Source organism: Lepisosteus platostomus, chromosome 8 (genome assembly GCF_059453375.1).
Source record: "Lepisosteus platostomus isolate fLepPlt1 chromosome 8, fLepPlt1.hap1, whole genome shotgun sequence".
In the NCBI taxonomy this organism is placed as follows: domain Eukaryota; kingdom Metazoa; phylum Chordata; class Actinopteri; order Semionotiformes; family Lepisosteidae; genus Lepisosteus; species Lepisosteus platostomus.
Genome location: NC_142618.1, coordinates 18330281 through 18346407, shown reverse-complemented (window position 1 = coordinate 18346407; position 16127 = coordinate 18330281). Strand labels below are relative to the sequence as shown.

Below are 16127 nucleotides of genomic sequence, written 5' to 3'. Positions count from 1 at the left end.
GATGAGAGGACCAGCTCCGCACTTCAAAATGACAAGCTGGGATGTTGTAAGATTGGCCTGGTATGGGATTGCCTGAACAGGAGTGTGACTGACAGTTTTTCTATAGACTGTGTAATAATAATAATTGCTTACACTTATATAGCGCTTTTCTGGACACTCCACTTAAAGCGCTTTACAGGTAATGGGGACTCCCTTCCACCACCACCAATGTGCAGCATCCACCTGGATGATGCGACAGCAGCCATAGTGCGCCAGAACGTTCACCACACATCAGCTATCAGTGGGGAGGAGAGCAGAGTAATGTAGCCAATTCATAGAGGGGGATTATTAGGAGGCCATGATTGATAAGGGCCAATGGGAAATTTGGCCAAGACGCCGGGGTTACACCCCTACTCTTTTCGAGAAACGCCCTGGGATTTTTAACGACCACAGAGAGTCAGGACCTCGGTTTTACGTCTCATCCGAAGGACGGCGCCTGTTTACGGTATAGTGTCCCCGTCACTATACTGGGGCATTAGGACCCACATGGACCACAGGGTGAGCGCCCCCTGTTGGCCCCACTAACACCTCTTCCAGCAGCAACCTTAGTTTTTCCCCAGGAGGTCTCCCATCCAGGTACTGACCAGGCTCACACCTGCTTAGTGTAAACATGGTGAGGGGAGAAAAAATAATGGGTCCTAGGGTATAAGATGGGAAACTGTTTCTAGCTCTCAACAGTACGAGTGTGGTTAGACGTCTGATATTATTGGCTCTTTTTCTCTGGATGTGGAAAATATTTTTTGGGGGGGTGGGGATTGAGAGGAGGGTGGCCCGCTGGCACAGGGGTTAGCATTGTTGCCTTGCAGTTTTCAGTCCTAGGTTCAATTTCAGAGCAGGGGTGCCGGCTGTGTGGCGTTTCTATGCTCTACCTGTGCTTGTGTGGGTTTCCTCCCACAGTCCAAAGACCCTACTGGCAGGTAAGATGCTTTGGGGAAAATTGACCTGGGTGTGAGTGTGTGCATGTCTGTGAGCACCGTAAGGGACTGGTGTCCTGACCAGGGTGTATCCTGCCTTGCGCCGTTTGCTTTCCAGGACAGGCTGTGATCAGAAAAAGAGATCAGAAAAAGGATAGATTGGAAATGTATTGGAAATATAAGGTATTTAATATTAATAAATAAATTAGAAATACAAATAAAGTAAAAGGAACTGGAAATCAGGTGAATGAGGTACAGGGTACTGTAGAGAATGTACAGGGCATTGGACATGAGAGGAGAAAGGCCAGAAAGGCACCAATGTGCACGACTCTGCTGGTCTCTCTGACAAGGGCCACGTCCAGCAAGCCGCAGCAGGTCCGGGGCTGTCAGTCGTCCGAGGGCACCTGCTCGGCAGTGAACTTCAGGTAGGCCTCCCTGGTGGGGAACTGCTCAGTGAAGCGCGGGTGGAAGAGCTTCAGAACGTTCTGGAAGCCATTCTTTCGGGCCTCGTCCACAGCCGTCCTGCCCCGGACATCCCTCTCCTGAGAGAGACAGAGGACACCACGTCTGATCTAACATTGTGGATTCGACATTTAACAGAATGCACTAATGAGTGTTATTGAAAGGCAAAAATGACAGTGCACTAATACATACAGCAGACTAGCCACGTGAAATTCCAGGAAGTAACCAAAAGACGGCGATGGCTTCTCCCCAAGGAGCAGGGTTCTCAGGTGCAGCTCTTCATATCCGTCTCTGAAGGCTGCATTATACACTGTTTCACTACACAGCTGTGGTGAACTGCACATGAGTGCTCTTCTATCACTCCTCTGGCTCTCACACTAATAACTGCAGTGCTGCCAGAGCAGCCTGAGTCACACAGAGGTGTTGTCGCCCCCTTCTGGTTCCTATGTGAAACTATGTGTGGTTAGTTTGCCACAACATGGAACTTGACTGTAATGTGCTAGTAAATCAATACAACAGATCATATTCTACTACTCCATGAAGAAAAGGGGTAGTAAATTATATACACTATAAATGGACATAATGATGAGTTGTTAAATACCACATTACTATAGTGACTCTCATACAATGTGTCTGCACTGTAGTAACATCTCTTTTGGTGCAGTGTGCAGTCTTAATGTACTGTAGTCTTGTCTGTTCTGTATTAAGCCGTTTCTCTCTTTAGCTTCTCTCTCTTTAGGTGCTCTCAGTGGTCAGTGGTGTATAAGGCCCAGAGTGATCACCATGTCTCTGCTGTGTCTCACCAGTGGAGTAGCCCCGTAGTCCAGCAGTGTGGCGACCATGACTGGGTCTCTCAGCCTCACTGCCAGGTGCATTGCAGTGCGGTTGTCATAATCGCCCTGGTCCATGTTGGTGCCAGATAGGAACCAGCCATACAGGATCTGATAATCTTTATTGACCACTGCCCTGAAAGAGAGAGGAGAATTAACTGTCATCAACAGAACAGCAACACTAAACTGAAAGAGTATAATGTAGACATTGTGCAGTACAGGTCTACTCACTGTATGAGCTCAATTCCTATCCTGATGGGTGGAATGGAAAGAGTGGCCCCCTTTGTCCTGAGGATCCTGATGATCTCATAGTGCCTGGTGGAGGGCAGATGCACAGTGCAGTACAGAACACGGTAAAGTACTATGCTATCCTAAGGAAAGGTACAGCAGAGAGGAGTACAGACCTGTGCCGTATAGCAAGGTGAAGAGGAGTGTTTCCAAATCGATCCGTCACTGCTGGGCTTGCACCCTTGGCCAAGAGATATTGGACCATGTCTAGTCGGCCTGCTTCACAGGCTTTATGGAGTGGAGTGGTGCCATCATAATCACCAGAGTCCACATTAATCTACATAGAGAGAGGGATTACTACAGTCCAGACACACTGACATGACACTACAGGACATTAACACTGCACTGAGAGAGAGGGGTTAATACAGTCCAGACACACTTACTGGACACTCCAGTACATTAACACTGCACTGAGAGAGAGGGGTTAATACAGTCCAGACACACTGACTGGACACTACAGGACATTAACACTGCACTGGGAGAGACTTTCTTTAGGTTAGAAATACAAATATTATATTAAGTGTGTATAGCCCATCTCTCACCGTCTCCAGTATTTCCTGTAGAGCAAGGACATCATAGTTTTCTACCGCCCCACAGGCAAAGGAGGGCAGAAGCTCCTGAAGCAGTTCCTTCCTCTCCTGAGTAAGAGAGCAGAGTGCAGGGAGAGGAGAGAAGGGAGGATAAGAGAGGAGGAAGAGGAGAGGGGATAGAGGAGAGGTGAGGTATTCATGCAGAGTAAATTCTAATACATATTCAAAGTCATTGTAGTTTTGCCAAAACAGAAACAATTAAAAGAACATTTACAGTATAAAGATATTATTGAACATTTATGGACATCATAGAACAATTTCCTCTGCACATTCCTGCTGTCAGGACACACAACAAGATTCACACACAGTTATATTTAAGAAGTTTGAGAAGAGAGCTTCATCAGCATGCGAAGGCTGCAAAAGGACCAAGTAACGGTTTATTCCATGTTGAAAGGAAAAGAAAAGAGACATAGCAAATAGGCTGTGGGGCCTTCTTCAGGTGTTCAATTACAATTAAAATTTATTTAATGTAAAGAGCACGTTTCGTTCCACAGAATTCAGAATCTCTCTATTTACAGGGGGGAACTATTTTTCCCCACTATAGCTCAGCCCCACCTGGAGCCACGCAGCCCCCTCCTGCACCAGCAGCCCCACCTGGGAGACACACAGCCCCCTCCTGCACCAGCAGCCCCACCTGGAGCCACACAGCCCCCTCCTGCACCAGCAGCCCCACCTGGGAGACACACAGCCCCCTCCTGCACCAGCAGCCCCACCTGGGAGACACACAGCCCCCTCCTGCACCAGCAGCCCCACCTGGAGCCACACAGCCCCCTCCTGCACCAGCAGCCCCACCTGGGAGACACACAGCCCCCTCCTGCACCAGCAGCCCCACCTGGGAGACACACAGCCCCCTCCTGCACCAGCACCTCCACCTGGGAGACACACAGCCCCCTCCTGCACCAGTGGCCCCATTTCTGACATGTGAGCAGATCAGATGGCAAGGTGGTAAGTTGTCACACAATAACTTTTCGTCCACCTTCTTCAGAAGATAATAACTGTTTTATAAGCGTTTTAACTGACTGCTGCTGTCGGGACCTACAAAGTCCCTCTCTGTTTCTTCAGTACCTCTATGTCTTTATTGTGAAGCCAGGGCAGCTCCAGCACCTCCCCGACCCAGCGCAGGAATCTCCTGCCTCTCACCACAGCGCCGGAGATCAGGAAGGGCCTGTTGTCACTGTCCTCTGCTGGAGACGCCTCCATCAGTCTGGAGTAATACAGCAATACACTGCGGTTGACACAGCTCCTAACACAGTTCCAGAGCAACGCCTCTGTAATACAGCTGTTTATACAGTTAATACAGCCCCCATCAGCCCTGGAGTAATACAGGAGCACAGCATTTGACACAGTTCCAGAGCAACACCTCCTAGATCTGGCTGCCCTGTTAACAGTGTGTAAACTGTGTTCTGTAAATGACATGTGAAATAAATGAAATCTCTCTGAATCTGTACAGTGCAGTTTGATATAGTCTCACACGTTACAGTGTTCTTGCTTACTGGGACCAGTACCTGTTAAGGAGTGGTTGTGTTGTGAACAATTTGGATTAATTTGCCTGTTCATGAATATTTAAATGTATCAAGAGTTTTAGTTTCTCACTACTTCTTATATCATTTCATGCTGATGACTCTTAAATCTTCCTCTCTCTTCCTCCCACCGACAATAAAGGCTCCTGTATCTCTCCTGTCACGCAGCCCTGTCCTGGAGGTCACATACTGGGTTGCAGCTTTATTGAGTTTATTCCCCTCTCTTCTTGAAGGACTGTTCTCAATCAGGCAGATGTGGCAGTTCTGGGATTAGATACCTTAGTCTAGGGGGAGAATGTTTGTCTAATCCTAGATTGTTACTCACAGTGCATCAGAAAGTGTCTCTGCTTCTCCCTGCTGGCAGTGGGAGCACGGCCTGTCCTGTCTGTACAGGTCTGCCAGTGTCTAGTTTGTATTTTCAGGCTGTGGTCACTGAGTTTGTCCTCCCCGGACAGCCAGGACTTTCTGTGTGCAGTTTCAATGTCCAGGCTGTGGTCACTGAGTCTGTCCTCCCTGGACAGCCAAGACTGTCTGTGTGCAGTTTCAATGTCCAGGCTGTGGTCACCGAGTCTGTCCTCTATGGGCATCCAGTGGACCAGTGTTTTCCGTTGTCAGACTGCTACTGTCATTTGCAAGTTGCTCCTCTACGATAAATATGCAGTGCAAGGGTGTTTACGTTATTGCTTTGTATCCACACTGCATTGCTGTATATCCTCGACTGTCTCTTCTTTCTCAGTATCGGCATGTTTGGAAGGGCTGTTTTTCACAGCGTGTGTGTGCTAGATTGTACGGAAGCGCAGTGCTGCCACCAAGGAAAGCGCACTTACGGGAACATTCTCGCGTACTTCATGTGAACACCCGATAGCACAGTTGTCATATAATACCTATATCGCTACGTGCGGGCTGACAGTTTTAAGCAGTGGAACAGATCGCACGTATAAATGTTCATAACGGAACCGTCATTGCTGTGATCTCTAAATCACACAAAGCCGGTTCTGTTCATCTTGGCTAAGAATGGCAAGATTTCATTATGACTAGCCCCCAGTCGAAACAGCAGCGCTGGACACTGACACGACCATGAACCCGAAAGCGCCAGCAGGCTCAGGGCGACGTTCACAGCTCGCACAGACACTGCAGTCGCCAGCGCTATTGTAACACCCCGGGCTCGGTTTAGGGTTTTCGGCATTCGTGTGAAAGAAAACTGAGCTTTCACTGGCCGATCAGCAGGCTTTATTGATAAAATACTAGCAGACCAAAAAAGAAGAAGAAGAGGAAAAAGAATAACGGACACAGCCCCTCTCTTCCCCGGTCAGAGACTAAACACGACTTTACTCACGATAGACACATTGCCACACACAAAACACTGAACATGTCAACCCAAATACAGTGTCTCACACTAGCTCGTCATTGCCAGATAATTAGTTATCTCCTAATACGAGATAAGGGGGCGATTTTTCCCCTTGGTGGCAGCAATGCGCTTCCGTAAGACCGTGCGAGCTATCACTTTTAGTCAGTTTTGTTTTTCTTAGTGTATCTGGATGTTATCGTGCTTACTATTTCCTTCAGACACTTCAAACGACACTTTTGTAGAAGTTGGAGTTTGTCCCGGGTATGGGCAGATGCAAATAAAAACCAATATCGCTGCGTTTATATTGTGAGCAGTCCGAGACACCTGTTAAGCAGTATGTACATATCTATTCGTGTTCAGAGAAGATAAAGAGACATTAACTGTTATAAAGACCTTTTGTATTGCAAGCAGTCTCACATAAATGGCCTGTTAAAGAACACCTCAATGTATATTGAGATGTTTGAGATAATTCTACTGGAAAAGAGTGTTAATATTGTGAGACGTCTGAGATGAAATACCTGTGAAGGAATATGTCTGTGTACTGTGAGCAATGTGACATGTAGTAACGCTTAAAGGAGTGTTTATATTGTGAGTAGCGGGAGATAAATTACCTGACTCAGAGAGAAATACAGTTGGTCGTTTCGGCGGTTGGTCGCGCGAGACCAGCAGGTAGGACCCTCGAGGCACTTGGGGAGGAGGGGCGGGGGCGTCAGGTTGTTAGGTCGTTGTCAAGGAAACGAGCACGAGCCTGAGGCGCGAAAGTCTCTTTCCTGAGTTCATGTTTGTGGAGCCGTTACTGGAGTAGAGGTGCGGCCCTCTCCGTCTCCACACACATCACAGCCCGTTACGTGTAATGCCGTTTTGAGTCTTGAAGACAAGAAAGGCATGCCGGTCCCCTTTTCTCCCTAAAGCACCTTAACCTAAGAGTCGTTGGTAAAATATGTTGGAAACGGGCCTGTTTATTAGTTTCATGTTAGCTACAAGAGTGTGAAGAAGCCCTGTCTTTGGCTACGTGATGTAAAACTAGAAATGTGCTTCTGTAACGGAGTAATGTTGTGATTTTCCACTGAAGTACTGGACGGTTTGTAAATACAGTAGTTCGTTGTGAAGAATGGCGTCCCTTGCAGGGCGGGAACGGTGCCACTGTAGGTTTCTCGGTGGGGGTGGGAAGGAAATATAGTTGATATTAATTAGTGTACCATAAGTTAACTTTGGGGTTGGATGTTCATTTTAATTTCTTCAGTTAGTGTTCCTGTGAGAGAAGTTGGGTGTATTTTTTTTTCAATTTAGGCAGAGCAGAAATCAAACATGTCGCCAAATCAGTGGTACGTGCGGGACCGTTGTGAAAAGAGCCCGTTTCCGCAGCTCTCTCTCTGTCCGGCCTGGGAGCGCTTTCCCGGTGAGGTCGCTGGCTCCGTTGTGTATATCTGTGATCGTTTAGTGTTTTTGTTTCAAATAGGGTTGTAAAGTGGGAAGTAATCATATGAGACGGGAGTGATCATTTGTTTAAAATACGTTTTGTTATATGTGATGTTTTCGTTCTATGCATTTCGTCTTTTGTGTGGTTCTGTAGGTCGACCGCAGTAGAGCCTGTCTGATATGGGCTTTACTTTTTATATATTGTCCGCTCCTGCTGCTATTCGATACCACAACACAGCGGAGAGGAAGGGCAGTAATTGTGGCGAATCTGCGCACACTACACCTCATCACTTCGCCGTGAATTTAATATTTAATATGGTAAATGGGGGGAGGGGGGTGTTACCGGTTATTGGGGAAGAGCTCGGAAACATCAAAATAATTAGGCGGGAAACAGCCTCAACAACCTTTATTTTCTCAGCTCAGGGTATTGAAGTACAGGATTAAACAGCGCACTCGTATGACAGAGTTCAGTATGAACAGATTACAATCGGCGATGTTTTGAATGCAGTATTAAAACTGATTAAAAACAATGGTGCTGTCAGAGTGAGAGCAAGGCTGGCGATGATCAATACTAAGATGAGCCTGTGTGTCTCCCAGGTGGGGCCGCTGCTGCAGGAGGGGGCTGTGTCTGCAGGTGGGGCTGAACTACAGTGGGGGGGGGGGGAATAGTCATTTGCAAGTGAATCAGAGTTGTAATTAAACACCTGAAGAATGCTCTATCTATATAGATCTATAGATGTGATCTATCTAGAATATAATTTACAGTCTACAGTCCAGCTAGAATATACACTCCCTGTGATCTATCTAGAATATTATATACAGTCTACAGTCCAGCTAGAATATACACTCACTGTGATCACTGTCCGAGGAGGGCGAGCAGGAAGTGTCCGACCCCTCCTCTTCCTCTTCCTCTTCCTCTTTGCCTGAGGAAGACGCGTCGGAGCTCAGCCTCCAGACCAGGAGCTGGTGAGCGCCGTCTTCCAGGGGATCCAGTCCCAGCTGGCCAAGGAGGAGCGGCAGAGGGCCGGCTCCGGGCGGGGCGCGCGGCTCTCCGAGGAGAGCCTGCTGGCCCAGGAGAGCGTGGCGTCCGCGCTGGCCAGGCTGGAGGAGTGCCCCCCCGCCGGCCCGCCTCTCCCCCCGCGCCCCCCGTCCTCGCCCCTGGTCAAGGAGGCGGGGGTCCTGGTGTGGGACGTCATCTACAAGGCGGTGGACATTGTGAAGCACCTGCAGGCCAGCGCCAGTGTCGTCCGCGGAGGTGCACCCCCTGAACCCCCCAAACCCGGAGGGCCGAGAGCATGGTGTGGGGTGTGGTCTGCAGGGCCGTGGAGACGCTGCAGCTCCTGCAGGCAGAGGCGCAGGAGGACGCAGTGACCTTTGACCTCCCCTGCCTCCTGGACACCCCCGAGCCCCCCACCTCCAGCCAGGCCCCGTGCTGCCGGTCGGTGGAGAGCCAGGCCTGCGCCGACAGCTCGGCCTGCAGGCTCCTGGGCGGCTCGGGAGAGCGTTCGGAGGAGGAGGCGGAGCTCGGCAGCCTGGCCCAGGAGATCGTGGGCGTCATCCTGCGGAGCGTCGCCGAGGAGACGCAGGAGGAAGAAGCTCTGCAGCTGGAGCTCCAGGCGTCTGCCCCCGACAGCCGGCCGCCGCCAGCTCCCGCGCCCGGAGAGGGGAGAGCGGTGAGTCCGGCGCCTACCAGCCGCTGTCCGGAGTCCGACCCCTCCTCTTCCTCTCGCTCTTTGCCTGAGGAAGACGCGTCGGAGCTCAGCCTCCAGACCCGGGAGCTGGTGAGCGCCGTCTTCCAGGGGATCCAGTCCCAGCTGGCCAAGGAGGAGCTGCAGAGGGCCGGCTCCGGGCGGGGAGATCGTGGCGTCCGCGCTGGCCAGGCTGGAGGAGCGCCCCCCCTGTCTGAGTCCCTGTCCCCGTCCGAGTCTCCGTCCCAGTTCAGCATCCGCACGTCGTCAGCGGAGCTGGACAGCAGCTCTCCGGACTCGCTGGAGCTGATGGCGGCCTGCACCGCCGGGCCGGCGCCCCAGCAGGGACAGGCCCACTCCGCCCCCGACCCGCAGCGCGTGGTCAGCCGGATCCTGCGGGCGGTGCGGGCCGCGCGCGGGGGGCGGGCCCCGCTGACCGTGGAGCAGCTGTCCACCACCATCACAGACGTCCTGTTCTCCAGCCTGTGCCCGGACAGCCCCCTGGCCAGCGTCCCCGTCTCGCCCTCCGCCACCTCCCTCCGCAGCGCCGCGGGTGCCGGCCTGCTCCCGGAGCCGCCGGTGGCCAGGCCGGCGGGAGAGCCGGGAGAGCCGGGCTGCGGCCGCTGCAGGAGGATCTCCCCAGAGCCCTGCGCGCCCGCCCGCGCCCCCGCGCTCTCGGAGCCCGGCGCCCGGCTGCTGCGCGGCGTGCTGGAGAAGTTCGTGGGGAAGCTGCTGGCGCAGTGCCTGGGCTTCCCCGCGGCGCTGTCCCGCCAGCTGGACCTGGTGTGGCAGAGCGGCTCCAAGGACGCGTTGTGGGAGGCGCTGGGCTCTGGCCGGCCCGAGACCGTCTCCGCCGCCAGGACTGCCGTGGTGCAGCAGGTTTGCCAGTTCTTCCTGTCCGAGGACGAGTCTCCGCTCAGCTCGGCCAGCAGCTCCAGGACCTCGGTCTGCTCCTTCGACAGCGACAACACCCCAGCCATGGTAGGTACTCTGGCGGCAGTGCGGATGTGCGTTAGCAGGTTCGGGGCAGAGGGTTTCTGAGACAGAGGGATTCTGAGCAGGAGAGCATCTGTGCCCTCCAGGGACTGTAAACCTCCAGCGGTCTGGCTGACCTGACCCAATTTATAACAGCATCAACTAAACCAACCTCTTTGGAGCAGGGGTAGTTGTGCAGACCCTGATTGGTGATGATCTAAGATGGGAGCTTGTGGCAGTCCAGAGTTACTGTTAATCAGGCTGAGAGAAGCCTCTGGCTAGAGATGGGGATCCGTCTCCACAGATGAGACTGTAAGGTCAGACTGGATGGAGCTTCTCTCTGTGTGATGGCGGAAAGTCAGGTCCTTGGTCAGAATGCACCACTGGGCCAGGGATGTCCAATCCTGATCCTGGAGCACCTGGTACAGTACATCTACAGGTTCTCATTTGGCTCTTTACTCCCTAAATCGGCCCATTTTTGACATCATGGCTCCAGATTACCAGCTTCTCCCAGCTCTTTTTGTGCTGCTGACCTGGAAAACCAGCAGGTCCTGCAGCACCTGGACAGGACACTCCTGTTCTAGAGCAAGCGCAAGACGTGAAACTGACCACAGCCTGATGTCTAGACGCTAGGCGGGGCTCTGCCTCATGCTTTCTAAGTCGAGATGCCGTTGAAGTGATTGAATAGAGTGTTCTGGTGAGGTTTGCACAGCGACTCTAGCCCAGCCTGCTCTGTGTGTTCCAGTCACCTCAGACAGCGGCAGGACAGGCCCAGGAGGAGCGTCCCGCAGGAGCGCCGGACGCCGGGGCCAGAGGGAGGCCGGAGGGCCACAGCCACTGCACAGCGGAGCGGACGGCGCGGCCCGGAGCTTCCCTCCAGGACTTGCCTGGCGCTGGAGAGGTGCGTGCCCTCGTCCTGCCGGAGGCCGGCGCCCCTCTCCCGCGGGCAGTGTCCAGGCCGTCCGGAAACAGGAGTGCGGCGCCCTGCAGTCGCGGCCAGAAGCTCTCCTGGCTCCAGCAGGCCGCCGGTACGGCCGTCATCCGCGCAAGCTCCGTAGCCGATCTGCTGATCCTGTCGTTGGGTCCCGGGATCACCGATGGCCAGAACGGACCCGCTGATCGCCGACTTCATCCTCCTCCTCGGGCCTTGCAAACATCGTGGAGGACATCGTCACTGGGCTGCTCTGGACAGTGGCCCCGGCGTGCACTCCGCCCGACGGCACCGGCCCTGCTGGAGAGCTGGACAGGCCGCCCAGCCTGCTCTGTGTGTTCAGTTACCTCAGACAGCGGCAGGACAGGCCCAGGAGGAGTGTCCCGGGGACACGCCTGTGGGTAAGTCCTGTCCAGAGCCGCAGCCCAGCCTGACTGCGTCCCTGACTCCACACTCGGGCAGGAGGGGGCTTCCTACCTCCAGAGTCACGGGCAGGAGACTGGGGCCGGTGTGCAGCTTTGATCGAGGCTCCTGGGATTGATTTGGCTTGTTTGATGTCAGCTGATAACGCGCCTGTCAGGCTCTCAAAGGCCCACGCTTGAGGGGTCAGGCCCAGCTGCCCAGGTTTAGAGCACCAGTCTCCAGGCAGCCCCCCTCTCCACTCTTCTCAGATCTGTGAGGCGATTCCAGGGTGCGGGTGGCGGGGGGGGGGGGAGATTTGAGGCACCCTTTGTGCACATGCCACATGGAATGTCCTGGGGGGTGAGGTCTGGGGTGTCCTGTGAGCACAGCCTGCCTGTTTATCCTGGGGGGTGAGGTCTGGGGTGTCCTGTGAGCACAGTCTGTCTGTTTCTCCTGGGGGGTCAAATCTGGGGTGTCCTGTGAGCGCAGCCTGAACCCAGAACCCAGGATTTGAGAGAGACGTAAAAAATCCAGATTAAAAAACAACGGTCGTCTGTTTTGTCTTTCAGGTCGTGTGGAAGCCCCTGTGCTGTTGACACGTGCGAGACAATATTCGGACCCCCCGAATCAGAAAAAATGAAACAGGTTCCGCTCTCAAATAACACTATAAAAAGAAGAATTTTACTTTGCTATTCCTCTGGTCCCGGTTCCATTCTCCTGGGATAACATCTGTGACTCCTGGAAAACTAGCCATCCAGGAGATGTACGAGAAAGATATAACTGGCCCTTTGGCAATAGTGTTACTCTAGGGGGGTGGAATATGCCCCCATATGATGAGGAACGTAAGACAGGGAATGTTCTGAATTCAAAGTAAGCATTTAGAAGAAGTACATGTACTTATACAGTTACTTGTAATCATAATGCTACCCTGCGGATACTTAACTACTCATCCTCCTAATGAAGAGAGATATACCAGAAGGGGAAGATTCTGGGGCAGTGCCGCCCCGCTCGTCTCTGGAGCCGGATCAACAGTGGCGTCGCCCCGGCGGTCAGACCCGCCCGCCCGCATGGCGACGGGGCACAAGCGATCGCGGCTGCAGGCGGCCTTCCAGTCTCCCTCCGGGACCACACTCCCGGAGAAACGGGCAGTCTGGAGCAGGAATTTCTAAGAGGGGGCAAAAGATTCAATTTCCTGTAAGGAATCCTGAGGAGCGGAAAAAACTTGGAATTCCTTCCTGAGATCCTTGGACTTGCTGCCTTCAGCGGGAATGGAGACGGGATTCAGCTGCAGAGCACGGGAGGTCCACTCTGCCCTCAGGATGCGACAGTGCGGACTGTGTCGTTTTAGCAGACTGTAGACTCCACTTAGTCGAATATTCAGTCGGCTCGACTGACGATTTAAAAAGCACAGCTTTGGTTGTGAAAGTTTGTTCCTCTTGGTTATGAAGTAAAATCCACTCTGCACCTCTCTGGCCCGACACTGCTCCTGCAACACAAAACACACGAGTTATTCTTCCTCGGAAACATGGGGCGCAGCTTCCCTGTCGACAGCGGAGTCTAACTCCCTGGACTGGCTGTGAAAGCGAACAGAGACAGTCCGTGGCCAGCAGCTGCCCGGTCTCCCAGAAGCATGCGAGACGCGCAGGATCTTGTGTTTGTGCGTTTCTACTGGGCACTGAGGCCGCACAGCTCTGTCGGACATCACGCACAGCTGCGCAACGCAAAACAATAACTAAAACCTGAAGAAACTCACACAGGGACGCTGGGATCGCACCTTGTTTGTGCATCAGAGATAAAGAGTGTTCTAAAACCAGTCCCAGTCCCAGTCGTGCTCAGACCTGCAGTGTCCGACTGTTCTGGACACAGAGGACACAGAGTTAACTCTTGAAAGACACGGCAGGCTGTATTACTGCTGCACTCTGCAGGTGTCCATGCTGTGGTGTATGAAAGGAGCTTGTCAATTCAACAGTTCCCTCCCCTGCCTGAATTGACAGAGCCTGACAGCTGTTCTGCTGTTCAGTGAACTCATCCAATTGGCCAGCCCCTCCCTGATGAGCAAACCAAATTCACCCAGTTTACCACGTTTGCATTGCAAACACAGCCTGAGACACTAAGACTGACAAGGTGCCAACAGAATCACAACCTAGGGCCGAACACAAACAAGCCACTTCCCCTAACAGCGTGACTGACTTCTTTTCCTCTGTTCTGTCTCCTGCAGGAAACCAGGGAACAAGCGTCTCCAGGCATTTCAATTCAATTCAATTCAAGGTGCTTTATTAGCATGACCGATGGGTACAATCAGTGTTGCCAAAGCAAATAAAAATAATAAAATTAACATAGAACAAAACAAAAAATAGAAGTAAAATAAAATCTACAGACATGTTACAGACATTTACAACAAAGACATATTATATAATATCGACATATACTGTAGGCGGCTGGAGCATTATTGGGAGACGGACTCACTGTTCCTCAGGCTGTGACAGGAGATCACATACTGGGCTGCCAGATCAACTGAGTTCCCTCCTCCCTCTCCCAGTAGGATTGGGACCTGTTGTGGTTTTGGCAGGTGTGGGAACTCTGGGATTAGATTTCTGAATTTCGGGAAGAATGTTTCTCTAATCCCAGAGTATCTGTCACAGTGCAGTAGGAAGTGCACCTCTGTCTCTATTTCTCCCTGCTGGCAGTGGGAGCACAGCCTGTCCTCTCTGGGCAGCCAGGTCTGCCTGTGTCGCCCAGTTTCTATGGCCAGGTTGTGGTCACTGAGCCTGTACTTCGTCAGGGTCTGTTTCTGTTTGTTATTTTTTATTTTGGTCAAATATTCAGCTAGTGTGTATTGTCTGTTTAAGGTTCTGTAGCATTCCAGTTTATGTTGTGTTTGTGTGTGTGTGTCCCAGTGTGTGAGATATTGCTGTTTGATCTGTGCTGTGATGTGGTTGAGTCTGGGTTGTGGTGCTCTAGCAGTGCTGTCCTGAGGCTGGTTAGTGTTGGTGTGGCTCAGGTCGGTGAGCCTCAGGACCAGCTGGCTCAGGGGGCTCTGTTTTGGGCTCAGCTCTTGGCTGAGCAGGGCTTTGTGGTGGTAGGAATTTTGGTCACTGTTTTTTAGGTGTAGCCAATACTTTAATATTCTTTTCTGTATGTTTATCAATAGTGGGTACTGGCCTAATTCGGCCCTGCACCCGTTGTTAGGAGTTTTTCTCTGCACACGGAGGATGATTCTACAGATCTCCATGTGCAGAGTTTCTGTGGGGTGTTTGTCCCATTGGGTGTAATCCTGGTCTGTGAGGGGACCCCGTATAGGGCAATGGGTTGGATTACACTTTCAAATATTTGGAGCCAGATTCTTGTTGGTGGGTTGATGTTGAAGAGCCTCCTTCTTATTGCGTAGAAAGCCCTGAGTGCCTTCTCCCTCAGTGCCTTCACTGCCAGGTCAAAACTCCCGGAAGAGCTGATGGTGAGACCGAGATATGTGTAGCTGGATGTGTGCTCCAATGTGTTGTTGTTCAGTGTGAATTTGTACCTGTTTCCCTGAGGTCTGGCTTTCTTCTGGAAAACCATAACTCTGGTCTTGTCCAGATTGACTGTCAGTGCCCAGGTCTGACAGTACTGCTCCAGCAGTGCCAGGTTCTGCTGCAGCCCCTGTTCTGTGGGCGACAGCAGGACCAGGTCATCTGCGTAGAGCAGGAACTTGATTTCTGTGTCGTGTAGTGTAAGACCAGGAGCTGCAGACTGCTCCAACATTCCTGCTAATTCATTGATATAGATATTGAACAGTGTTGGGCTCAGGCTGCAGCCCTGTCTCACCCCGCGGCCTTGGGTGAAGAATTTAGTCCTTTTGTCCATTTCACTCACAGGCCACAGGACAACGAGCTGGGTCTGGGTGGAACAAGCAGCATACGGGCCTCTTGTTCGTAATGTTTAATGTTACTGACAATAAACACACCTCACTGGGGCAGACTGTTTGGAAAGCGTCTTTGTACTAGGGGCAGCCCATCGAGGAACTTTAAACCAAGTCTGTGGATACAGTTGTATGTTTTCCAAAGCTTAAAGTTCAGAGGTGCAAAGTTGCACTGTAAAGTGCTGGACGTCTATAATACACAATTGATGCACTCCTGTATAAATGACTCTCTTCACAGCAAAATTAATTGCTTGTCCTTTATAAAATGAAAATCTGGTAATTCAACAAGTGATTTAACCTTAAAATAAGGTTTTCAATCATAATTGATTAATAATCAAGATGTAGTGTTAGTGGTAAAGTGAACAGAAGGCTGGAGAAATTCTTGTTGCGCACTCCTCCGCCATCATCCACCCCAGAAATCACACAGCACACTCCTCCGCTGTCACTCCCCCAGAAGTCACACAGCACACTCCTCCGCTGTCACTCCCCCAGAAGTCACACAGCACACTCCTCCCCCAGAAATCACACAGCACACTCCTCCCCCAGAAATCACACAGCACACTCCTCCGCTGTCACTCCCCCAGAAGTCACACAGCGCACTCCTCCGCTGTCACTCCCCCAGAAGTCACACAGCACACTCCTCCCCCAGAAATCACACAGCACACTCCTCCGCTGTCACTCCCCCAGAAATCACACAGCACACTCCTCCCCCAGAAATCACACAGCACACTCCTCCCCCAGAAATCACAGCACACTCCTCCCCCAGAAATCACACAGCACACTCCTCCGCTGTCACTCCCCCAGAAGTCACACAGCACACTCC

The 16127-nt window shown here is 52.0% G+C and overlaps 1 protein-coding gene and 1 long non-coding RNA gene across 4 annotated transcripts; one reads left to right on the top strand and one right to left on the bottom strand.

Annotated features, from left to right (window-relative positions):
* Nucleotides 1–1123: 1123 nt before the first annotated feature.
* LOC148656986 (L-asparaginase-like) lies at nucleotides 1124–6734 on the bottom strand. 3 transcript variants are annotated; one of them, XM_088644366.1, is made up of 7 exons: nucleotides 6603–6734; nucleotides 4189–4327; nucleotides 3076–3171; nucleotides 2650–2810; nucleotides 2477–2560; nucleotides 2219–2381; nucleotides 1124–1495 (listed from the first exon to the last, which is right to left on the bottom strand). In XM_088644366.1, the coding sequence occupies exons 2-7, from the start codon at nucleotides 4321–4323 to the stop codon at nucleotides 1340–1342; spliced, it is 795 nt and encodes a 264-aa protein (XP_088500492.1). In that variant the 5' UTR covers nucleotides 4324–4327; nucleotides 6603–6734; the 3' UTR covers nucleotides 1124–1339. The 3 variants fall into 3 exon arrangements, with proteins under 3 accessions (XP_088500492.1, XP_088500494.1, XP_088500493.1); XM_088644368.1 differs by having other exon boundaries at nucleotides 4264–4327; XM_088644367.1 differs by lacking the exon at nucleotides 6603–6734 and adding an exon at nucleotides 4969–5283.
* A 4112-nt stretch (nucleotides 6735–10846) lies between these two features.
* Nucleotides 10847–15361, top strand: LOC148656985 (uncharacterized). Its single transcript, XR_015941056.1, has 2 exons — nucleotides 10847–11405; nucleotides 11976–15361. It is a non-coding gene; the product is annotated as an uncharacterized LOC148656985 (long non-coding RNA).
* Nucleotides 15362–16127: the final 766 nt, after the last annotated feature.

What these genes read in the sequence shown, in the direction of transcription:
- LOC148656986 (XM_088644366.1), bottom strand. Translation starts at nt 4,323, where the DNA reads ATGGAGGCGTCTCCAGCAGAGGACAGTGACAACAGGCCCTTCCTGATC. An exon ending in TACAGGAAATACTGGAGACG is followed by an intron (nt 2,811 to 3,075) that starts GTGAGAGATGGG and finishes CTCTCTATGTAG; the next exon opens with ATTAATGTGGACTCTGGTGA. An exon ending in CACCTTGCTATACGGCACAG is followed by an intron (nt 2,561 to 2,649) that starts GTCTGTACTCCT and finishes GCCCTCCACCAG; the next exon opens with GCACTATGAGATCATCAGGA.